This window comes from Alligator mississippiensis, chromosome 1 (assembly GCF_030867095.1).
Source record: "Alligator mississippiensis isolate rAllMis1 chromosome 1, rAllMis1, whole genome shotgun sequence".
Classification (NCBI taxonomy): domain Eukaryota; kingdom Metazoa; phylum Chordata; order Crocodylia; family Alligatoridae; genus Alligator; species Alligator mississippiensis.
The window spans coordinates 50,520,231-50,546,251 of NC_081824.1; the positions used below are offsets into that span (position 1 = coordinate 50,520,231).

The 26,021-nt window shown below is 44.3% G+C and overlaps 1 protein-coding gene across 1 annotated transcript in view; it reads right to left on the minus strand.

Annotated features, from left to right (window-relative positions):
• The window catches only part of COL21A1 (collagen type XXI alpha 1 chain), a 236,612-nt gene that overhangs the window by 143,607 nt on the left and 66,984 nt on the right, over nt 1–26,021 (minus strand). Inside the window, exons 4-8 of the mRNA XM_019496944.2 lie at nt 19,272–19,440; nt 18,943–19,159; nt 15,985–16,158; nt 4,231–4,308; nt 1,050–1,058 (exon numbers count right to left, since the gene is read on the minus strand). Coding sequence (XP_019352489.1) covers nt 1,050–1,058; nt 4,231–4,308; nt 15,985–16,158; nt 18,943–19,159; nt 19,272–19,440 — 647 coding nt within the window. The remainder of the gene's footprint in view (nt 1–1,049; nt 1,059–4,230; nt 4,309–15,984; nt 16,159–18,942; nt 19,160–19,271; nt 19,441–26,021) is intronic.

Sequence of the window (26,021 nt, forward strand, 5' to 3'; positions counted from 1 at the left end):
AAAGAATTTACCTGTTATCACTGTGGCTTTCACTTATGATATCTCAAAGCACTTGAAACTCCAATTATCTGATCAGATTAGTCAAGTTTACGTTTTAAGTTGTGATGGCTTTGCTCCAGGCATCTATAATAAGATTTCCCCTTTTCCATCTCTAGACAAGACTTATGACTAAATCCTCACAAAATGTATGACTAATCTAATAGTCATCTTTAAAATAATTTAAATTAACATCCAAAACATCCATTAAATACATCACACTAGCTAGCATTTGTGATTCATTTGTAGTTACTATAAAACAAGTAATCTGTGCGATTGCTTGCTTCAGTGAAGGATCTAAAATAACTTATAAAATATACTTTACTTAAAAATGTTGGGCCTCGGTTTCCCCAAATTTACACTGGTAAATGTCAGAAGTATACAAAGTAAACTTAGTTACACCAGTATAAAACTGGGTTAACTTGGATAAAAACCAGGCGTATTATCCCTTATGATAAATGAATGAATGATCTTCCACACAGCAGATGTCAAAGTTATTAAAAAAACCTGAAAATTTAGATTCTCAGATATAAACTAGTAGATTTTGTATTTAATTTGACACTTCATATTTATATTTTAGTACTGAACTTCTACACCTTGATCTGGAATAATACTGGCTTTAAAAAGAGGATTTCAAAAAAGAATTCTTAGAGTAATATTGATGGATTCCATAACTGAAATATGTTTTATTTGCCTCAAAAATAGTGATAATCTGTAGCTGAACTGGAGTTACTGGCAGCTATTCTTTCCTACCCCTGCCAAAATAAGGTCACTTTTCCTAATACCTAAATGAGAGTTTAGGAGAAGATGCTTCCTTTTACACACCCAGCACTGACAGTTTTGTTCACTAATAATACAGTTCTGATTAATCAAATTATAATGCTTTTACGTTTTTCAAACCTTTTTCCATTTCTCAGAATAAGCTGCATATTCCCAAACGGTAGAATAATAGAGTTTACAAAAAGATAAATACTACCTTAAATTCAATTTGAGTGGTTTGTGATCAAGCCTACCTCTCCATTCTGAAATAAAAGAAACACAGTATAAGAGTATAGGAATATGTGAGAAGCAAAAAAAAATCTACATTTTTCTAACAAGTGCTAAAAATACTTCATAAATTCTGGCCTGTAGCTAATAGATGCCTTAACGCAAGATTTCCCATATCATTCAATGTATGTGAAGCTACTACTAAAGCACATGAATCAATGTACCTCTGGGAACTTTTCAAACAATGATCAGTGGGAATTTTAAAGCAAACTACAAAGTTAAAATTAAAAATGAGGTAACCAACTCAGTTTTATACAGTCAATGCACAGTTCATGTAGGATGTTCTTCAAGGACTTAAGGTGTCAATAAAATAAACTACCTTGATTTTTCCTCATTCAATAAAGATATCCCCACAATGTATCATTGTGTGGCATCACAGATCCTACAGGACTCGAAGTCTGCGTAAATCCTCTACACCTGCAAGGGAGTTTGTTTTCTCATTCATTCCCATCTGACTGCATAGGGCCCATCCATAATTTTAAGGCTTGCATGAGTTAAAAGAAATCTCCAGGACTTGCAATATTAGAGAATGATGTGTCCTGAGCTATTTTAGCTGAGAATTATGGTGTAACCTCACTTAGTGAATAACCAACATCATTAATCAGCATTGCTTACAACAGATTTCCCATGCAAGTACTGAGCAACCTGGCTCAATTTATGAATTCCGACACAATTAGAAACCAAGGGAATATGGTCAAAATCCATCTACCCTTTAACCTTTAATTGTACCTTCAGATGTGACCCAATATTTTTGTTTTCAACAAGGTTTCAGGGCTGAAGTTTCACAGGTGAAGTCTAAAGTTAATTTATGCCAAAAGCATGCGAAACTGACTGGCAAAAAACAGTATTTTCCTCTGCATTCTTGCCAAACTACTGATAACGTAAATGTGATAGTTTTCATTTGTTTATTTTCTATATCCCATTAATGAGCTGTTAATATTAAATACTCCTTCAATGATTTCATCTAAATTTAAACATGTTGTAAACCTCAGTGCCAACATTTACAAAAGCATTCAAAACCCAGCAGCTCCCATTATGATGCATATGGCTAAACATTTTCAAAACAGGTCCATACCCAACCACTTATTTGGTATCTATTGATAAATTAAGTCCTTCTGCCTCCAATGTGCATGCTATTGAAAACTGACCTTAACTGAATCAGTTGTGGGGTTACAAAGGAGGAAACAAAAAAATCTAATATCTGGATACTGAAAATCTGCACCTTTCTAGTTTGTTCCAAACTGGCTACAGCATCACATTTTCCTCAGTATTCTCTTCAGCACCAAAACATGGAAAATATAGTTTTTAAAATACAGACAAGGGCAGCTCCTTAACTCTAATTCAGATCAGTTTGGGCACCAAATTAGCTGTCATATTTTGAAAAAGAAAACTCGGCATTTGGGTGTTTAGTTAATTTGAAAATCTGTCCACGTATGTCATACCAGGAGCTTCTTGGTAGTGAGGACTTCTGTAAATCAAGCCCTTACCTGATTTTCAAAAATAGGAGCTGAACTGTTTTGCAAATCTGGCCCTAACCATGGGTTCTGAGTGCTTTAGACAACATAGCCCCTATGGATGCATCCAAATATGCAGGAATATGCAGTTTGTGGTGCCGCAAACCTCTTTGTGGTGTCACAAACCACATGCAGGGGACATTAAAATGTGCCCAATGCTGCAAATGTGCAGCATGGAGCCAACATTTGCTACCAGGAAATCCAAAAGAAAGCAGGGTGGCATGTGTGACAGAAGCATGCAACAGAAGACACAGAGGCTCTATCCTTCAGTGAGACACTCCTGCAGTTGTACCCCAGCTCCTCCAGCACACCAGGAGCCAGGAAGAGCCAGGCAAGGGCAGTTTGCCTGAAGCGGGACAATCTGTCCCTCACCAAAACATACATGCAGGAGCATAAACTTGCAAAAATTAGCAGCACATATTTGTGCCACTACTATTTTTACTGCTGCAAGTGCACACCCCTGCACATCCGGATGTGGCCTAGGTTTTTAGACTTACATACATAAACAACCAACATTTCAATTTATAATGAATTTTAAGGGCCTATCTACACTGTCAGACCAGATTAAATGCTAAAGAATGGCATGGAGCTGCTATTGGGGAGATGACGAACACATCCTATGTCTGCACCAAAAAATAACTACAGGATCTTGGGATGAGGTAAAAATAGCCCAGTCAGGGTCAGGAGGTGTTAAAACAGCACAGTTTCAGGGCTCTGGAGCAGCTGGGCTTTCCCATCTTCAGGGCTGTACTGAGGACACTTGAAGATATTTGTTGGGCTGGGTTAACCCAGTTTAGATCAAATTAACCCATGCTGATCTACAGTTCTCATTAGATGAGAACTAACTTTATATCAGGTGTACCATTTTAACCAAAACCCTATGAATGATTGCACACACAGTCATTTAGATCACCCTAAGCTAGGTTCGGGTGATGAAAATGTAATGCCTGTATTTACCCATAGTCCACACGGACCAGTAGCAAGTAGCTCTGGCATGTTTCCAACATGAGGCTAGTGACCTCCCTAGCTCACTCAAACAGGATGATGATATGCCTTAAGCAACTGAGCAAAGAGAGGTCTGCAGGAACTCCATTGCTCCCTGCCCTGTATTAATCCTGATTATAATATGGCATGGATTTCAATTGTGTTTTGCTCAGAACGGATTGTATGAAAGCCTGGACTTAATGGAGTCAATCCCCTCCTCAAGTGGCATTACTTATGGGAAATTCTAAATGAGAAGACTAAAAATACAGTTCTGTTAGACAGATAATGGATTTGACAAAGGGAGTTACCGATGCATGCAATAGTAAAAAATACTGTGCACTTAAAATGTATAGCTCATATGACAGGAAGAACTTAAGGCAATGTACATCTCAAAGCACTTGTCACACAAGACTCAGATCTCTTTGCAATTACTTGATATTTGCATCTTACAGTAAGCAATACTGTTTTAAAAATGCAACACCTATATGAATATTCTAGCAGATGTTCCTCCAAGTCCAGAGGCAAGTTTCTTACAATAGTGGTATAAATGAAGAAATGTTTCTTTCAAAAGGCCATAATTAAGATAACTCTATTAATCATTTAGAAAAAAAAGTCAAACGATCTTTGAAAGCTTATCCATTATACTCACAAATCCTGGGATTTCACAAGCAGTTTCTCGATTATTTTGTTCTGGGTCACAATAGATTCTTAGCTTCTGTATATCAAACTATAATTCAAAACATAAAGAAAATTGTTCAGAAAATTTTAAATATTGATCACTGGAGATGACATTACCTTAGATGTAGTTTTCTTAAATAGTCTCAGTTGACAACATAAGCAAACAAAAAGATCTTTAAAGCCATAGATTCTATATGTCATGTGAGGCTGTACTTATAGGATATAGCCTTGCTGTTCCTGTCAACTCATGTGTACAATTAAAAGCACAGAGGAAAAAGAATGAAGCTTCCCTAAACTCTTAATGCTTTATCTTATGTTTTTGTTTTTTGTTTTGTTTGGTTGGGGTTGTTTTGCTTGCTTGTTTGGCTGGTTGGGCTTTTGTATGGTTTTTCTTACTTTCATAGATTCATAGATGTTAGGGTCGGAAGGGACCTCAATAGATCATCGAGTCCGACCCCCTGCATAAACAGGAAAGAGTGCTGGGTCTAGATGACCCCAGCTAGATGCCTATCTAACCTCCTCTTGAAGACCCCCAGGGTAGGGGAGAGCACCACCTCCCTTGGGAGCCCGTTCCAGACCATGGACACTCGAACTGTGAAGAAGTTCTTCCTAATGTCCAATCTCAATCTGCTCTCTGCTAGCTTGTGGCCATTGCTTCTTGTAACCCCCGGGGGCGCTTTGGTGAATAAATACTCACCAATTCCCTTCTGTGCCCCCGTGATGAACTTAAAGGCACTTGGAGCCCACTAGGACTCCAAGATCCCTTTCCACCTCTGTGCCACCCAGCAGGTCATTCCCTAGGCTGTAGGTGTGCTGGACATTTTTCCTCCCTAGGTGCAGCACTTTGCATTTCTCCTTGTTGAACTGCATCCTGTTGTTTTCTGCCCACTTGTCCAACCTATCCAGGTCTGCCTGCAGCTGTTCCCTGCCCTCCGGCGTGTCCACTTCTCCCCATAGCTTTGTGTCATCTGCAAACTTGGACAGAGTACATTTCAGTCCCTCGTCCAAGTCACTGACGAAGACATTAAAGAGTATCGGTCAAAGGACCGAGCCCTGCGGGACCCCACTGCCCACACCCTTCCAGGTCGAGACCGACCCATCCACCACGACTCTTTGGGTGCGACCCTCTAGCCAATTCGCCACCCACCGGACTGTGTAGTCATCCACGTCACAGCCTCTTAACTTGTTCACCAGTATGGGGTGGGATACCGTATCGAAGGCCTTCCTGAAGTTTAAGTATACGACATCCACCCCTCCTCCTGTGTCCAGGCGTTTCATAACCTGGTCATAGAAAGAGACTAGATTGGTCAGGCACGATCTGCCCGCCGCAAACCCGTGCTGGTTTCCCCTCAGCATAATTTGCCCTGCCGGGCTCTAACAAATGTGAGCCTTGATAATTTTTTCAAAGACTTTACCAAGGATGGAGGTGAGACTGACTGGCCTATAGTTGCCCGGGTCCTCCTTCCTCCCCTTTTTGAAAATGGGGACCACGTTAGCCCTTTTCCAGTCCTCCGGGACTTGGCCCGTGCGCCACGAGCGTTCGAATATTCCCGCCAGTGGCTCTGCAATGACGTCGGCCAGTGCCTTCAGCACCCTCGGATGGAGCTCATCCGGGCCTGCCGACTTAAAGGCATCCAGTTCTTCCAAGTGACTCTGCACCACCTCAGGATCTACGTATGGAAGTCTGGCGCCTTGCTGCTGCCTCTCTACAACCCCAGTGAGAGACTTGTCGTGCCCCTCACTTAGGAACACTGAGGCAAAGAACTCGTTGAGGAGTTCAGCCTTGTCCCCCCTATCTGTCACCAATTGTTTCTGCCCATTTAGCAGGGGTCCTATTCCTCCCTGGGCTTTCCTTTTACTCCCAATATATCTAAAAAACAATTTCTTGTTGTCTTTTACTTGGGTTGCCATCCTCAGCTCCATGGTAGCTTTGGCCCGCCTAACTGCCTCCCTACAAGCACGAGCAGAGGAGGTATATTCATCTTTAGTGATCTCACCCTGTTTCCACTTTTTATGTGCTCCCCTTTTGGCCCTTAGGCTGCCCTGGATTTCTCTGGTCAGCCATGGAAGCCTCCTGGCCCCTTTCCCTTTTTTGCCTCACTCGGGGATCGTCTTGCTTTGTGCCTGAAGGATCGTTTCCATAAGGCACAGCCACCCTTCTTGGGCTCCCATCCCTTCAAAACTCCTACTCTGCAGTGCGTCCTTGACTAATCGCCTGAGTGCATTGAGATCAGCTTTCCTAAAGTCTAGCACTTTCACCCTACTAGTTACCTTACCCACTCGACGTCTTATGTTGAATTCTATTATTAGGTGATCACTGTCTCCCAAATGGCTACCTATCTGGAGGTCCCCTATCATGTCATCCCCTGTTGCCAATACCAGATCCAGTATGGCATTCCCCCTAGTGGGACCATGCACCTCCTGTGTCAGGTGGAGGTCCTGTACACAAGTTAGAAACCTGCGTGAGCGATGGGACCTTGCTGTCTGCGTCTCCCAGCAGATGTCCGGGTAGTTTAGGTCCCCCATGACTACCGCCTCTTTAGTTTTTATGGTCTCCGAGAGTTGCCTCAGGAGCCCCGCATCTATTTCTTCCCCTTGGTGTGGGGGTCTGTAGCAGACCCCTACCACCAAATCCCTTTCTCCTTGCCCCCCATGTAGCCTAACCCACAATCCTTCTACTTCCTCAACCTTGGATTCTGTCTTGATGAGGGTTGATGTATATTGCTCACTGACATAGAGTGCAACCCCCACCCCTTTCTTCCCCGACCTGTCCTTTCTGTACAATCTATAGCCCTCAATATGTACCGCCCAGTCGTGGTACTTCTGCCTCTGTAGAATGCCAATCCCATTCATGACTAATGTACTGTGAAAGCTTATCTCAAATTTTGATCAGAATAATGGTTGGAGTTGGCTGTTCACTGTAGATACAAAAAGACTCCTGGACTTACCCGGTTTTCAATGCCTCAGCTCTGATCTGGATCACAATGGAGCTTAGGACAGAGTTAGGCACCTAGCTGCTGAAATTGGATCACTTCTGAACATACTCAGAAGCCTAAATATAGGTGCCTACAGACCTGTACAGACAATGTGAAGTGTAAACACTTCATGAATGTAGGTTTGTATGAAGTCTTGCATCTGCTGGAAAGGATCCAGTCTAGATCAGTTTTGGTAACATAAGCCCTTAAATTCCACTTACAAGTCTACAAATTGACTACTTACCCACTTTACTGGGTAAGCGGGAACTTAGGAACATGCATTAGGTGTTAGAGTGTAATTGTTATATTGTTACAAAGTAATGCATGTACAAGTCCTCCACATTGCCGTAGCATTGACCCTGAGGCAAAGTAAACTGTCCAAAAGCCCGAGGCTGAATCAATACACTCTTCTCAGGTTAGTCTAAACCAGGGGTCCGCAACCCCTGGCACACGTGCCGAGCACAGTACATGAGGACATTTTGCTTGGCATGCCGCAGCCAGCCCCGGCTCCAGGTAGCTGCTGCCAGCCATGGTGCCCGGGCTACTCCCAGCAGGGCTTTCAATGTCCCAGCTGCCTGCTGGGAGCAGCCCAAGATCCCGGCTGGCAGCAGCTGCCCAGAGCCAGGAGGCTCCAAACAGCTGTGCTGGGCTCTGGCATCAGCTCCGCACCGGCACATGCAGGCGCGCCTCGCAGGCTGTGGGGGAAGGGCCTGAGGCAGCACAGCCCTCGTCTCTCCCCCACTTCTGGCACGGAGGTGATGACCCCGGCGCAGCTGTTTGTAGCCAGTTCGGGCCCTGGGCAGCTGCAGCAAGCAGCGGGCAGGCTGCAAACAGCTGCACTGGGCTGAACAGCTCCGTCATCAGCTCTATGCTGGTGGTGACTGCAAGTGCACCTCAGGGCAGCCTGAGCTGCCCCGCTGTCCACCCCGAGGTGCCCGTGCAGTCACCACCAGCACGGAACTGATGACAGAGCTGTTCAGCCCAGTGCAGCTGTTTGCAGCCTGCCCGCTGCTTACTGCAGCTGCCCAGAGCCTGAACTGGCTACAAACAGCTGCACTGGGCTCATCACCTCCATGCCAGAAGCGGGGGAGAGACAAGGGCTGTGCTGCCTCAGGCCCCTCCCCTACCGCCCGCTCCAAGGAGCACCTGCACACACTGGTGCAGAGCTGATGCCAGAGCCCGGTGCAGCTGTTTGGAGCCTCCTGGCTCTGGGGAGCTGGTGCCAGGCAGGACCCCAGGCTGCTCCCAGCAGGCAACTGGGATGCTGCAAGCACTGCTGGGAGCAGCCCAGGCTATCCCAGGCTGTGAGGCAGGGGCAGCAGGGCTGGGGGAGCAGGGGCACAAGCAGGACATCCTGCCATGTACCCCTTGCTCTTATTTTGTTTTTCTGTCATGCCAGTACTCCAGCACCTTCCGAGGTAGGCATTGTGGTGTTTTTCGGCACTCAGGCCAAAAAACATTGCCTACCCCTGGTCTAAACTGTGTAGATTACAGAAATGCAGCCATATGTCTGCAGTGGCTCAGGTGAGAAACTGGGAGTATTAAAGCATGCCTCCTTGCTCAGCTGGACAGCAAACAGCTTGGGCCAAAGCAAATCCACCCACCCTGGGAAGGGAATTTGCAGGAGAGGTGCAAAGCATTCTGGAATTCTGGGGGATTGTGAATTAACTTGAACCTGGATGGGATCTGGGACAGAAGTTCAATAAACCGATTTAACTTAAATCAGCTAAATCCGATACTATATCATCCAGGTTTATCTTAAACCTGTATCAGCCATTTTGAAAGCAACTTATGTGCACTGAACTTCTGTTGTGTTACAGATTTGAACCGGTTTCTGATCACTTATACTGACTTATGTTTAAATTCTGCCTTAATGATACAGAGTTAAAGTTGCAGGGGTTTTGCTACACTTATATTAATGCAGAATTATGCAGCTATTAACAAGTACTTCATAACAGCTTATATCACCCTGAATTGTATAACTTCCAAAGGTTAGATCCATCTATCCCATAACACTAATTTAGATGCTAACTGAACAATTTGGATCTGGCTCTAAAATACTCAGCCATAATCAGTTTTCAGAATTTTATTATTCCAAACATGAATTGATTTAATAGATTTCATAGACATTAGGGCTGGAAGGGACATCAGAAGATCGAGTCCAGCCCCCTGCCCCAGGAGCAGGAAGTCAGCTGGGGTCATAGGATCCCAGCAAGAAAAACATCCAGGTTTCTCTTAAAGGTGTTCAAAGTAGGTGCTTGAACCACCTCTGGCAGCAGGCCATTCCAGATCTTGGGGGCTCAGACAGTAAAGAAGTTCTTCCTTATGTCCAGCCTGAAACAGTCTTGCAGGAGTTTATAACCATTCAACCTTGTAATCCCTTGGGGCGCTCTGGTGAACAAACGTTCCCCCAGGTTCTGGTGAACACCCCTTATAAATTTATAGGTGGCCATCAGGTCGCCCCTGAGCCTGCGCTTTTCCAAGCTGAAAAGTCCCATGGCTCTCAGCCTCTCATCATAAGGTCTGTTTTCCTGACCTCTGATTGTCCGCGTGGCTCTTCTCTGGACTCTCTCAAGCTTCTCTACATCCTTTTTGAATTGTGGAGCCCAAAACTGGACGCAGTACTCCAGCTGCAGCCTCACCAAGGCCAAGTATAATGGGAGAATGACGTCCTGGGATTTGCTTGAGAAACATCTATGGATGCAAGGCAGTGTAGCACTGCCGAGCCTATAGACTTGTTGCAGGTTTTTCCTCCCAAGGTGGAGAACCTTGCATTTTTCAGTGTTAAACACCATCAGGTTCTCGTCCACCCATTTCCTGAGCCTGCCAAGGTCAGCCTGGATTACACCCCTGTCCTCAGGTGTGGATGCTTTACCTCAAAGTTTCGTATCATCAGTGAACTTGGCCAGTCCGCTTCTGACTCCAATGTCCACATCATTAATGAAGATGTTGAACAAAATAGGTCCAAGGCCTTGAGGGACCCCACTGGTCACAGGGCACCATGATGATTGACTTCCATCAACCACCGAGCCAATTCCCCAGCCAGCGGATCATGGTGGACCCAAGGTCGCAGTTGGCCAGTTTTGCCAAAAGGTGATCATGGGATAACAGATCGAAGGCTGGCTATCCCTCAGGGAGTTGCCATCAGTCAGTCTGTTAGAAGGGCCTCCTTGATGATTTTTTCTAAGACTTTCCCCAGGTTAGAGGTCAGGCTGATGGGTCTGTAGTTTGCTAGATCCACTTTCCTCCCTTTCTTGATGGCAGGCACCACATTAGCCTTCTTTGAATCATTGGACACTTCAACAGAGCACCAGGAGCTCTCAAAGATCCATGCCAGGGGCTGAGCTATGATGCTAGCCAGCTCCTTGAGTACCCTGGGGTGTAAACTGTCAGGGCCAGCTGACTTGAAGGTTTCCAGCCTCTCAAGATGTTCCTTCACAAGGTCAGCATTGATGGAGGGCAAGAAACCACCCTCACTTAGGCGTCCCTGTCCCGTAATGGGCAGGGGCGTCCCATGGGACTTTTGCAAGACTGACACAAAGTACCCATTTAGCATATCAGGATGGTTACTGCATATTAGGATATGCCATGATGTTGAGAGACTGAATCACAGATACTGGAGGGGGGGAGGGGTTCATTTCAAGTAATAAAGGGGCATTTCCCTAGAAATGAAGAAACTTTTTTCCCTGATTTGCACTTTCATTGTTTCTACCAGTCTAGTTTAACTATCTTGAGAGCTAAGTCTTACAAAATACTACATTCTTAAATTCTACTTTTCTTAATTTTAGGCAAAATTTCCTGGCGGTGAGATCTATTAAACGAAGGAACTCCCTTCCTAGGAAATTATGAAGGACCTGTTATTGAAGCTATTGAAAAAAATTAGGATTGCACAAGGGTATAAAAATGTTGTATATGGAATAATTCTGTATTGGCAAAAAGAGCACATGAAATGACCTATTAAATCTCTTGCATCCCTGATTTCTGTGAAATAAATGCCTGACATTATACTAGACATTTGCAACATAAGCCATTCACTTACACAGAAACATTTTGCAGCATAAAACCTCACTGGGAACAGAGTAACACAGGCTGCAAAGAGCCCCCTCTCCTTTGTGCCGCCGTAAAAATCTTTTACAGCAGCACAAAGTAAAAGCAAACAGACTTTCAAGCCCTTTATCACACCACAAATACCAAAAATTCTGGCTGCAACAAAAGATAGTATTCATTTGTGCCACTATTTTGCAGCAGATATTTGTTTGTGGCAGAAAAGTATGGGCAGCCCAAAGCTACTCAAGCTCCCCAGCTGCCCTGGGCTCAGTTCTGCATGGTACAAATTATTTCTTTATTCAGAATTCCCCCGCAGAGAGAATTCCTGGGGAGCACAGGATCAAGACATTGAAGCCCTATAAGTGCCTGACTGGTTTTCCCCCATTTGCAGTGGCATGCGTCAAGTCAGAATCACCAGGCACACCTTTTCCACCAGGAACACCCGGGCTTTCCTTGCTTGCACAGGCACACCTTCTGAGTGTTGCCCTGCAAGATCAGGCCCCTGAAGCCGTGGGAGCAGCAGAGGCCCAATCCTGTGGGACAGTGGACAGTATCCCTTTCATTCAAAGCAGATCAGCTGAGCCAGAACACATCCTGGCACAGCTGATTGACTTTATTTGGTGACAGCCACTCTCAGTCACACAAATCATACCATCAACCGGATTTTCTTAATATGTTATAAAATGCATATTCTAATTGTAGAATTACCATAAATAAGCCAAATGCAGAGTACTTAGGAAGAACTCAGTAGTCAAAATTCCAGAGGAATCCTGGATATGAACAACTGAGAAGATGAAAAATACAGTATATATTTTAATAAAGCACTACTGAAGATTTAAATCAGCATTAGATTTAATCAGCACTGAAGATTTTAATCAAGAGTACGGAGAAAAAAGGGAAATGTACATTTCAAAGTAATCAAAATAAAATTGTTCTATTGTAAATAACTCCATATTTTTCAGAACTGCCTCTGACCTTCTCAGTCTAATTACTAATGCCAGTTACCACATTGTTATAAAGCAATCATTGGACATTAAAATGTGCTACTAATTTATTTCATAATCATTTGGAATGCTGATTGCTTCAATTATTTTATAAATCCCACGCAGTACTACTTTTCTGTAACATTTCACAGGGAATGCAAAAGGTGACTAGTGCCTTACGTGCAGACTAGACTACAACATTTGCTATCTTTAAAGTAGGATCAGAGCAGCATACATTATGGGTGCTGACAGGCGTAGGGGAAAAAAAACAACAAACACACTTTACCAGAAGCAGCACCCTCTTTTACAAAAAGGTTTTCTAAAATTGGAAGAAGATTTTAGCAATTCAGTATCTCAGCTGTTTCAGTGGCAACTACTTTCCTTTTGCATAAGTAAGGATATAACAAGTGTTGTTGTGTATTTTCACATGACATTTCTTAACTGTGAGAAAAAAAGATTCAGACTTCCCCCTCAGGATGCCTTCAGGCAGTAGTAGAAGGTAAGGAGAAGGCAAAGAGCTTGTCGCCAATATTGGATACACTCCCACGGCTTTCTTCCATGTTAATTTTAGGCAGTTCCTGGAGCGCTTAAACCCAGGATTGTCCCCACATTAACACTTGAAACTAAATTTTAACCAAACCGTAGGTGGCTTAAAGTTATACCACTCGAGGGCAGGTTTCTCTCCGATGCGCTCTGAAGGAATGAGAAAAAGTAAACAAAAGCCCCGAGGTGCCTTACGTGCTGGGCAGGGGAGGTCAGGAGAGGAAAAGCAGCCGGCAGCGACAGACAGAGAAAAGTGAAAGCAGGCAACGCTGACAGCATGGATGGCTGGCGGGGCTACAGCTGGAGACCAGAAGGGAAGAGAAGCAAATCACCACACTTCTGGGACAGCATTGCACTCCCGATTGGAGAAGGGAGGCTGCTGAGAGGTATTTTCAGTCCCAGAGAGGGGCAGAGCGGGGTCGATTCCCTGCGAGCTGCAGAGAGAGGAGCGGCTGAGTGTCCCGGCAGGCAAGTGTTGCAAACCTGCCAGAGAAACGCTGCAGGTGTGCCCCAGAGGAGGCAGCAGGTGCAGGACTGTCCACACAAGGCTTCTGATAATCCCTGGTGAGGAGTGACAGCTGAGGATACAGGAGGGAGGCCAGAAGGAATTGCTGTTTTCAGGTTAGAGCCTCGCTGCACCTGGGAGAGATCCCACCCAGACTCTGAATGTTCACGAGTAAGCTGGGGCAGGCCTGTGCTGAGCAGTGACTGGGTTTTTTCTCTGTTATTATTTGGACATGAGAGCCTGACCCCAGGTGATGGGGACATATGGACTGAGTCTGACAAAGAGACTAAGAGCAGTCGGGTTTGACTTTCTTTTGGATATTTGAGTACAGGCCAAGGCCAGCCCCTAAAAAGGTGTGTGCCTAACTAATGCTGACATTCACCCTGGTGGCTGACAGCGGAACAGTAGACCAATAGGCAGCATTAAGATCTGGCTGCAGAGAACTATGAATACCATCTGGAGAGGCTAGGGTGGGGTAAAGGGAGGTTGGAGCGCCACAGAAAAAAACAGGGATTGAGACCTGGTAGGATCACCTTGGGCATTTGCCTCCTAGCAATATATCAAAGTCATGACAGGTGAGAAACATAAGAACAACTTCCTGGCAGACCAGGTGATCCAAAGTCGATGTCCACCCTGTCACTGCCTGTAGGGAAATGAGCTCAGGATAGTGGCAGTGAGTCCTACTACACCAACAGTCGTCACATGCATGTTATGCAACTTGTGTTCCATTAAATGAGTGGCCACTCCACATAGATGAGCTGCCCAACTTGCAGTTCTCCAGCATTACAGGATAGTGTCCCCTTCCCCATCCTCCTGTTCTGTGTGGACAAACTTTCAAGCCCTTGAACTCTACAGGAGGCAGTTCTGACACCCAGCCAACTCCCCCTCCTGCCCCAAGGTGTCACCTTCCCATCCCCAGGGTTGCAACCACATACAAACAGCCTGCAGAGCACATGCCAGCTAACCAGGTCACTGGGCACAGACAGGTCCAGGATTATGGTCTACTGTGGGCAAGGGGGAAGAAAGTAGGAACAGTGCCTTCCCTCACCGCTCCCAGAACCCCACACACCCTAGTCCCAAATCCCAATTTATTAAAATATGTGACCGTCTTGAATTTACTTCATCTTTATTTTTTAAATTCTTTTCCTTTTTATCTTATCCTTCAGTGTCTGACTTTCTTCATTTCACCACCCTTCCCCACCACCATTTCCTTTCCACATCCCACTTCATTACCCACCCCCATCCTGTTAACTCTCCACCTCCCAGCTTCATGTTCCCACGCACCCCATCTCACACACCTCCAAGTAGAGCAGGGATAGGAGCCTGTCTTGGCTCACAAGTCCTGTAGTGGCAACTGACAATTGTAGCTCCAAGTCAGGCCCCAGTTTGCCAGCCCTCTAGTGGCAAGTCACAAACGTGCAGTGTTGGCTTTGGATTTAGGACCCAGATGCCTTGTTCCAGGGGGGATCCAACCCAACCCTCAGACCAACCAAAATCTTTCCATTCAATAATAGGCAAATTTATTGATACAGTTGTAACAGAAAAGAAACAATACACAGTCAAGACATTCTATATATTACCAATCCTAGGGCTGTCATCAGAGTCAAAAAATGACAGGCCAGGACACAGGCTTCACTCTGAAGGCTCTCACTTATGTGTCAGATGTCAGCAGCCTGAAGGTGAGATGCTGAGCCCCCACAGTGTGGTGGATAAGACAGGCTTGTGGTGTGCCCTCTATCTATGGTGGCCTTGGGGACCCCTCCCACAGAATGGAGACAGGGACAGTCCTAGGATTTGGGGGGCGGTGGGGGGGTTGTGCATACATGTACATACAGGCACACACACATGCGCCAATAAGCCAATTCCCAAAAAGGAAACCTTGAAAATGGTATTTAAAGTCCTGATACAACTGGGGGACAGTCAGATAAGGTCTTTAGCCTTAAGGTGTGACTGCTCCAAACTTAAGCTAGCACTAACACTGATCAACATTTGAGCAGCTCAAAGTGCAACATGCATCAAGGCCCTCAGAGGCAGAGCTCAGATTTAAAATAATTAATTACTGAAGTTAGAAGTTGGGGGAGGGGCTTGCTTATATCACTTGTGTGGGGTTTGATTTTTTTGAGGCATCAAAAATGTTTTTCACCCTCCCACACATTAGTTTTAAATACACACTACTACAAAAATATAACTTGAACAAAATACTCTTTTTAAACACCCTTATGGACTTCTGGGGTGCCCTTATGGCAAGAATGGACATGTGTTTTAAGCTGTCCACAAGATCACCACACAAAATGCTATGGCCAAGCAAACTCTATTCAGAATTAGTACTAATAGAAACATTAACTTGAAATGTTATCTACTCACAATCAGGCAGTACCCCATCCTTATTCTCCCTGACAATATCTGGGCTCTTAAATATATATTTTCCTATTTTTCTACAAATAATTTTCTCTACCCAGTAATTGCCAGGCTATTTTTATGCTAAATTTAAAGCCAGAAAGAGTTTATAATAGTATGGAGAGTGTACAAGTCCATGGAAAAAGAAGGCTCCAGTAGAAAGTCTCAGGAAAAATATTAATTTAAATATTAATAAATATTCTTGTGGAATATTCCTGTGGAAATAATCGAAAAGGTTATAAACAAGTTGGCGTCATACAGTATTTTATACTTACTTGCACAGTTTCCTCTTTCCCAGTGTACTTTCCTATTTGGGTTAATCCGCTGATATATATACCCAAAACAGGATGTAATGGCTTCATTTCAATTTCTTGATCATCCATGTACAAAGTTACATACTCTTCTGTTACCAGGAGACGAATCTGATGCCAGCCTTCATCAAACAATGTCTAAGAAAAGAGAGAAAATAAAAAGAGAAGCTTAAAAATAGGATTTCCTAAATTTAAAGAAATACAGCATTTGATTCTAACTTTTCATAGTAAATGAAGCTGATTGTTTGTCATGGTAAACTGTATCCCAGGTCTGTCACAGCAAAATGTACAGAACCACAAGTGTATAAAAAATATTAAAATATCACAAAGGCACTATATATTGAGCACATGAACCTCTGTTTTACATCTAACCTTATGCTAAACCAGTTATAGGAAACAACAAATTTGCCCAAGTCCCACTTTCGCTTTGGACTCTAAATCTCAGGGGAAAGATGCAACTTGGGTACTTTGGGAAATATTACACCTTTACTTGTGGAAAAAAAAAATCTCTAAAAACCCTGGTAACAAGTATAATCTGAAAAGACTAGTTAAGCACTACAATTCTGTTAAGAGCTGTTGATATTACATAATGGGCTGATGGCATATACCTAGCGTTAGTCAATCACCCCAAGCAATCATTTCATGGTCAATGATAAAATGAGAGATGTCAGAAAGAAAGTTTATAACACTGTCCACTCTATTCTTACAACTAATCCCTTGGGCTACTCTCTGTGGCTTCTCAGAAAAAAGCATGTTTAAAGACTTCCTTTTGGATGGAGGAGGGGCCTTCATGACTATTATGTTTCCATTTCTTTTCCAGAAAGTTACAACTTTTACATTTAAACAAATATTTAACAGCAACCACTTATTCTCCCAGTAATATGATGATAACATCTTGGGACACTTTCAACTAAAGGAAAAAGATTATATTGAATTTTCTTCTATTCCTAAACTTAAAAAATGAACAATTCTAGTTTATAGTAGACAAAACCCCATTAAAATAAGAACATTCATCATTTTGGACTGTTTCATCTCATTTTGTCCAAGTTATCCCTACGTTATAACTACCATGTTATCGGCAAAGTCATTCCCCTCCACTATGACCCAGCCAAATGAGGGGATGCAAACCCAATGGATCTTAACAGTATATATAAAGACCAAATGGAAAAGACTATCAGTATGCATTGTCTTTCTCTTCCCACAATTCCTTGGATGCTTGTCCACAGGAAGATCATGGACACGAGTAACTGTGATCAAGAAAAGGTGGGTCACACCTAAAGGGAAGTTGGATTTCATGGGGGACAGCAAAGCTCAAGGCTACGATTCCCATGCACAATCCCACAGGGCCGATTCACTAGAGCAGGACTGTCCAACTTCTCAGCAGCTGGGGGCCACATGCACTGCATGCCACAACAGTAGGTGCACCCCACAGACTGTACTGGGATGATCCCCCCACATTGCACCACGAGCCCACACCTTCCCCCTGCTGCAGCACATGCCCATGTGGGCAACCACCCTCACAGCTGCAGCAGTCCCATGCAGCCAGGCATTCCCTCTCCCCTATAGGTGCACTATGCAACCCACCACTGCAGCATGCCCATCTGTGGGCACCCGTCCTTCACTCTGGTTTGTGTAGCCCTGAAGTCACCCCGAGTGCTCCATGCTATGCTGTGCCACTAGTTGGGGGGGGGAGGGGAGGGGGGTAACGACCTGTGGCCCATCTGAAGCCAAGGAGACACAACTTAGCACCTCACAAGCCACATGCAGCCCCAGCACACAGGCCACCAGTTACAACAAAATGTATGGAGCTGTCATCATTGTCTGTCTGTAATATAAAACTCTTCAAATACACCTTTCCTGAAAAGTATAACCTGGTCACCAGCAAAGAATTAGCCAAAAGGCACAGTTGTGAGATAAATACAGAAATGATAAGATCTCACTTCCATTGTCTCTCATGGATCTGCAAGTTCACTACCAGTCCTCTACCTGAAATAATTCTTGGAGGGGATGATTCAGTCCCATGTTTTTATAGATTTTTACCACTAGTTAGTGTTTATCCATTGCAACAATAAGTTGAAAACATGACATAAACCATCAATTCTCTCATTAAGTAAAAGAATTTATATAGTTACCCAATATTTTAGGAACACTATAGCTTAATGCTTAGAAGAATAAATCATTGTACATGACATGATAAAACTCACAGGCTCCTATACAATATGAAATATAACACTGCCTTTTAATTTGTTTTGTTCTTTTGTTCATTCTTCTGTTTTGCAAATCATCCTAGTCTCTTACGTAAGACATCTTGAGCCTCTGTTGGGAAGGGGCACGATAAAAATCGAATATATAACTAAATATTTTTCTGATGGCAAGAGGCTTACATATGAATAAAACTATGCTAAAAGTAACTTACAGTATTTTTTTTAAATAAAATTGCATCTGGGACACTGGATAAACAGAGATTCTAACAACTTCTACAGTATCGAAGTCCATCTCTAAAACTGGATTTTTTTAAATTTAAGGGACATGTAATAACATGGAAATCTAGCACTATAATAGAGAATACATTTTTCAACTATTGTTAATCTGTAGAAAGTTGAAGTGTATTCCAAACGTCCATATTATGTGTCATCTTTGTGAGAATCTGCAATTAGCCATGTCTAAATGGGTAGCACATGTATATATAATATACATATTCCAGTAATATATACAGGAGCACAACTCCCATATATATTACTGGAAGTTGTGGATTCTCAGCCTATCTAGGTATCATCAAGCCCCATACAGCTTTTAAGGAGTTCACCTGGCTATTTTGATATGTTCTTGACTTCTCACACAGGCAAGAGTAAACAAAATACATCTCAAAACCAAAACAATCAGTTGCATTTTTCTGGATATAGTACGAATTCGAATATTTACCTTAACACGAGGTGCAGTAAAAGTAATAACCTGAGTGCCATTTATTAAGCTTGTAGTAGTAAATGATAATGTTTTATCTTCCCCATTTACAGTAACTGCTATTTGTGGCTTCCCATCCAGGCTTAGAATCCTCCATAAATCCCATGTTTTCCCGACCTTAAACCTCTGAGTGGAGACAAACACATATGATGGAGGAAGGCCTTCTGGAAACACATTCCTGGGGAGGGAAAGATTCTAAATGGATGAATTCTGAAACAAAATTGCCCTTATTTCAAACAAAGTATTGTGTCTCGCCTTTTTTTTCCTAACAGCTTCCTAAAATTAAGCACCTTGTAAATTCCGTTAAGTCAATACGTGATGTTATTTCATAAGCTTTTGCATTAGAAGATGGAATCTGAATTCTCTTTTTAACCTTCTTCTTCACACCCAATCCTGTGAGAATATCAAATCCTTTTTCATCTCGAGATGCCACTGGAATTCTTGTTGGACAAACAGATTCTGTGAAGTAATAAACATACAGAGCAGTTAACGTGTGGTTCAAAATACAATTCAGAGGAAATATGTAACAACAACTCTACTACGTGGACTTAGGCAATCAATTCTAAATACTCTAAACTACTATTCAACAAGCATTTGTTTGATAAATTATATAAGTTTTTATTCAAAAGTTCATCTTTTCCATTTGAAAGCCAAACCACTATGGAGGGGGAAGACAATTTTCTGTGTCAAATATTTTATTTTCTTTCTTGGAATATTTCAGAGGAGAATGAATAATAAATGAAACCATAAGTAAATAAAAAGAGTCCAAGAATGGAAGGAAATGGAAGTTCCATCATGTTCCCCTTTCCCAGGAGTCCCCCTAAAGTGCGTTCATACAGCACTAAACATTTTGGAATTCTGAGGCTCTGTGGGCACATATACACATGCAATTAATGTGACTGAATAATCTCCAGTGCAATTTGTGCTGAAGTAAAATTAATCCCAACACCACCATCTACAAGTATGTTTAAGCGCAGTAATTTATTCCACTGTTGGATAGTACCTGTGTCTGACAGGACTATCCTATCTGGAGTAAATTCGTCTACTGCACCTTAATTGCAGCACATGTGTAGATGGTGATGCTTTACAGCACAGGTGGACATTGGAGCAGGTGGATGTGTGTGCTCTTGGGGACCTGGTGGATGTGTCAGCTCTATCAGCAAGGCTACTTGAGCTCAATTTGCCTACTGCAGGCAGGTTTTGCTCCCTCAGGAGCTCCTCAGCCAGTTCTCCCAAATAAAACACAATCTTGAAGCAACAAGCAATAATAAGTAAGCCAACAACCAAACAACCTACTTGTAGCAAGCTGTTTTCACAATCACAGTCATAGAGAAGCAGGGCTCGAAGGGACTTCCAGAGGTCATCTAGTGCAACCCCCAGCCTGAGGCAGAATCAGTCCTATCCAACAATCCCATACAACCGTATTGTAAACTCTACATAAGACTATCCTCAACCCTGACAACACAGACCTGACACCCTAACCTGCCACAGGCAAAGCAGGGGAACCAAACCCTTCTGCCCTGTCCCAGGAACTCCTTGGCTCTGGCCCCACCACAGAAGCCTGGCCCCTCCTTATAAAAAGAGGTTTTGCTCACAGCCTTCTTCCTCCTCTTCTGCTTATTCTTCTGGGAGCTTTTAAGGTCTTGGAGGGACACTGTCAAAATGTCCCACAGCTGGGCTTTCCCAACAGGGCTGAATGTTGCCTCTTAAAAGAACATATCATCCCATTACAGATATGTAATATGAAGCATAGTGATTTTGGTACATGTGTAAAATTTACATTTAGGGCTCAACTCTATCAGCTATTTTTGGCAGCATACCAGCCACTCTAGATAACTAGAAGCAGACACTATTCTCTGTTTCAAGGGGCATATATGTCTAGTAAATTGCTATTTTAATCATTAAATAACTAGCCAACACCAGTTCCTTCTCAAATTCATGGGACTGATGTCCTAAAAATGCCTCTTGATGCAAGTGCATGCATAACCAGGAATTCTGGCATTACTCCAAGAAATTTTGTGTCTTTCCCAACATGGTGTTCCAGGAACACCATAGATAGATGGTGTCCTTTTCCCACTACAGGAATGATCCAGGTGCTTCACCATCCAACTCTGATGACTGATATTAAAAAGTCCAGCTACATGAAAAAAAAATTATAAAATAAAGGACAGTAAGAGCGAGAGAGACCAACAGCTTCATTTAACTTATTCGTGTAATTAATGTGTGATCAGCTTTCCTCTCTCTCTGCCAGAGAGTACAGAGCTCTGAACAAACCTTGGGATTTTATAAAAAAAGAGGGGCCTTGGAGAAGGGCCAAATAGAAGAATCACAGATAAGTAATATTTTACAGTGCAGAAGCTATTCCATCCAAAAGGGAGTTCAACAGCATAGTATTGTAATATAATAAAAGCCTTAGTCTGTCTGTCTGTAATGCTCTGGGCCAACTGTGTATGTGCCGCCGAGAGGATGCATGCCGATTGGCTGCAAGGGTCTGGACTATTAAGGACAGATGGGGTGATGGAGATGCTGCACCCCCCCCCACCCCCAACAACAGCCAGCAGGGTGGGGGAGGTGGCAGGGAAGAGAGGAGAAAGGGAGGGGAGAGGAAAGGGGAACCACCCCTCATTTCCGGCGGTAACACCCTCCCGCCACTGCTGTGCCCCACACCCCCTCTGCTGCCACTGCCACCTGGCACCGCCAATAGCCAGCAGACAGGGGGAGGCGGCGGGGAGGGAGGGAGGGAAGAGAGGAGGCGGGGGGGGGGATTTTGCCCGTCGACGGGGGACGTGGTGGGGGGGCGGGGACGCACCAAGCTGGAGGTGGAGCAGCGGCACCACGGGGCGCTGTGTGGCAGTGCTCTGTTCCTCCCCCCTCCCCCCGTCATTCATGATGGGCAATTTGCTAGTTAAAAATAATTTAAGAAATTCTGAATATGCTATAACAGGAAAGCAAATACTTAGATGTGTGAAAGAGGTGCAGAAAATCAAAAGCATGGTTCCTACTTGTATAAATATATTCTTTGAAATTCTTTCTTTTCCTTTAAAGCAGTTGTTCATTTACCTTAGCAGCTGCCAATATGCTAATCAAAATATGGTAATGGTATGCAAAAACTTGTGAAATATAAAAGGGGGGTGTAAGCAAAGAGTGTAATGATTTTGACTGGAAACAAAAACAGTAACTAATTTTGAGAACCTTTACTGGTAACAAGCTTGAGTGTTTGTTTCCTTTGTGAACTAATGATTTTAATTAATTCAGCCTTCTTACTGTAAAATATGTTTTCACTCCAAAACAAGACCTACATATATACCTCTTTTCCATTTACAAGGCTTGTGTTTTGACTTCTTTGCACTTAACATGTTTGCTATGGCCTATAGCAAAATCGATTTTTAAACTATTTTCACTGGACAAAAGTGGTCTGATACATTTTCTGAGGAAATTAAAGTTGGCTGATTGTTACCTCACTTTTTTCTGTTCACACAAAAACAATACTGGGCAGTAGACCTAAAATGCTTATAAAAAAAGAAATTAGGAGCTAAAGCCAACTTTTATCAATGAAGAGAAAAAAAACCAAATAATTTCCTTTTATTATGATTGAAACTATTTACTTTAAATATATTTTTCATTATTAATTTTTCACTGTTATATAGGAAAAACTCAGTTCATAGAAAGGAAAAAAAGTTAGGAATAAATTCCAAAAGGAGGGGTGGAGGGTTCTCAGATCTCCATCTGGACCAGCCATGGTTTTGAGCCAGGTGCTATGAAGGAAAAATCATGTTTCAGTGCCAGAAAATTATCAACTGAGGTCTAGACTGTGACTAGTCCTTGCTCCAATATCAAGAGAACAGGAGAATATACAGAGCCTTTTCCTTTAGCGGACAGAGAGTGCATTTTCTCGGAGGCAAGCTGTAATTGAAAACACTGCATTTTTCTGACTCCATGATAACACCCTCTGAGAGATATCCATCCCTAAAAATCTCTCCCCAGCCAAGAAAGCAGTACCAAATGAATCCTCTAAACCAGTGAATCTCAACTTTTTTAGACCCAAGGCACCCTTTGTTAGACTCAAGACACCCTTTGGAAATTGCTGGCTTTTACCTTTCACTCACTTTTTGGAGCACAGAAAAAACTCAGAATTATTCTCAGAAAGACCACAACAGGTCAAAACACAGATCCTGCCAATGCAGCCCAAGGTTCTTTCTTGACTCTTACTGCTAGAGAGGCAGAAGCAACTCAGAGCAGACATAGATACTGTGGCAGGGCTTGGTTCCTGCTACTTTAAGGGCCTGCACAGGCTGTGAGGCAGCCTGCCGGTGACTGCAGAGCCAATCAGGTGGTCACATAACAGCCAGCAGGCTACCTAATCGGAGCTGGGCTGCAGAGCCTCAGTGTAAGAGCAGGCCCTGAGAGGCAAAGCCAGCAGTTACTTCAGGGATGCCACGGAGGTAACATCACTGACCTAAGATCTGCTGCTTCCAGGTACATCTGGAGGTCTAGGATAGGAACTACAGGGATGAAGGAGGTCCCTAGGGACCCAGTGAGGTCCCAAGCCCCAGGGAGAAGGCTTTGGGCCTAGAGAGAGCAAGACCTAGCCTAGAAGGGGCTTATAGCTTGCAGATCTACACAGAGGATAGGCAAACCCCTCTTTAAAACTGGTAGGGTGCTGTTTTTATAGAAGGTAGCCCTCTATTCAGGTGAGCCCAGTTGAGTGGACAGCTGCCTCCTATAAGTTCTCTGGGGCTCTAGATAAGCCCAGTAAGAGACAGCAATTTATGGTGGAACCCAGAGAGGGACCTTGGTGGAATAAGAGGGTGAGCTGTTGCTGCACTGATGCCAGGGTATCCTGACTAGTCCAGGCTAGAACCTGGACCTGAGGAGAGAAGGGCAAGCATGCCCACAGTGAGGGGCAGGCCAGGGCTGCAGAGAGCTATCTGGTACCTCAACTGGCCAGGAGATGGGTTTGCCAAGAGAGAACACCCAGGAGCCCATAGGAGCAAAGAAAGATTAAGGCAGGAAGGCCTGAATTGGTCCTGGGGAATGACTTAAAACTACACCCCACTGGGGTTGGATGGTGTGGTAGGGCTACTTGTGGCAGGGCAGCTTCCAGGAAATGCCACACTTGTGCCTCCCAAGTCAAGGGCAAGCATGGGGCTCCAGGAAGCCTTTCCTCTCCACGGGGTACCCACAAGGCAGTAGGGACTGAGGCTAAGGGAGCACACCCTGACAGAAAAGCACCAGGCTTAGGCAAGATTATGAAAGCCAGGAGGGTCCAAGGCCTGAAGAAAATGAGGCCTAGTGAGAGGCTTGAAGGAGAGAGAGGTCCAGGTGTAGCATGAACTGAACAAATGTAGCTGATGTTCATAGAATCATAGAAGTAGGTTTGGAAGGGACCTTGCAGATCTTCAAGTTCGACCCCCTGCCTGGGCAGAAAGAAAACTGGGCTCAAATGACCCCAGTGAAGTAGGCATCAAGCCTCTTCTTAAAGACCCCCAGGGTACAAGCCAGCACCACTTCCCTTCGAAGTTGGTTCCAGATCCTAGCTGCCCTAACTGTCAAGTAGTTCTTACGGATGTCTAATCTAAACCTACTCTCCAACAACTTGTGGCCATTATTCCTTGTTATCCCGGGGGGCACTAGGGGAAACAAGGTCTCCCCCATGTCACAACCTAAGGGTGTGATTTTGTGTGCGCGCGCTTCGGCACTGCTAAATTATTTTCCACCACGAGGAGCTTTCTTTGCAGGGTGCATTTCTTAGTTGCAAAGAGAAATGCACGGTGCAAAGGAGTTCCCACCACCTGAATGCAAATTTGTGTCCCACTATTGGCCAGTTCTAAATTATTCCCACGTGGCAGCTAGTGATTGGCTTGCTAGCCGTATAAGAGGCTTGAGCGGTTTCCGCCCAAGTTGGAGGTCTCCACAACCATCAGGAGGAGGAGAACTTCACGTCTCGTGAAGCTCTCTAAGCGCTGCGGAGCCTATCGGACCCAGCGTATACCTTGAGAAGGCTATAGGGGTCTGATCAACCTCTGGCCTCTCCCCATTGCCGAACAATCCCTCGACGAACCCCTTCCCTGCGTGCAAGTTCCACAGAGCCTAGCAAACTTCGTGTGAGTGTATCCAGAGCTCTTTCTCCGAGTTGTTTTCTTCGGTTGACATGACAGGCTCGCGTGTTTAGAGCCTTCAACCGGATTGGGCTAGAGGCTCGCGTGGAAGGAACTCTTGTCCGCTTCTCTTCTTTTCTGTCTGTAACCGCAACTCGAGCAAGTTTTCCTGCCTGCACCGCGACCATCTTCGGTGTAAGTAAAATAATCTTTAATCAACCGCTAAGCGTCCGTGCCTAATTCTAGTCCACTGGCCTGCATTCCCCGACCCGCATGCCAGGGCTGCTGGCCGCAGCCTGCCGTGAGCTCCCGAGAACCTCGGACAGCTCCCGGCCTGCACATGGCGACGAGCATGGGATCAGAGGAAGGCACGCTGGAGCTAGAATTAGTTAAGAACTGCCCTTGGCGCAGTGAAAAATGCCAAGTAGAAAGCTTTATGGAACTGGAGGCGCATATCGCTTACCACCAGGCGGGCGGAACGGGTGAGAGGTTTATCAGCGGACATCTTTCGCTGAAGGGAGAAGAGGGAGCTTCCAAAGACGGAGCCCCGAAAGAGAGGGAAGTGTATCTGCACCCCGCAGCATTCGGGTGTATAACAGGTGATGAGCGGGTCCTGTTCAGGCCCCTCGACACTGTGTCCCTCACCAGAGTCAACCTGGCGGGCGCAGTAAACCCAACCCTCACCTGGGAGTGTGCCCGTTGCCTAAGATGTGCTCGGGAGAGTGAAGAACCGGTGCCGATAGACCGGTTCGCCCCCTTTATGCTGGCGTCTAGATTAAGGGGTTGCGAGCTTCCATCCGAGCTCCGCGAAGATCTGGAGACGGAGGAACGCGCCGCGGATGAGAGGGTGGCCCCACAATACGACAAGGGGGGAGTACTGACTGCAACTTTTCGTACAATAACTGATTTAATGCAGAAGAATTTAAGTTTAAAAGCCCAGCT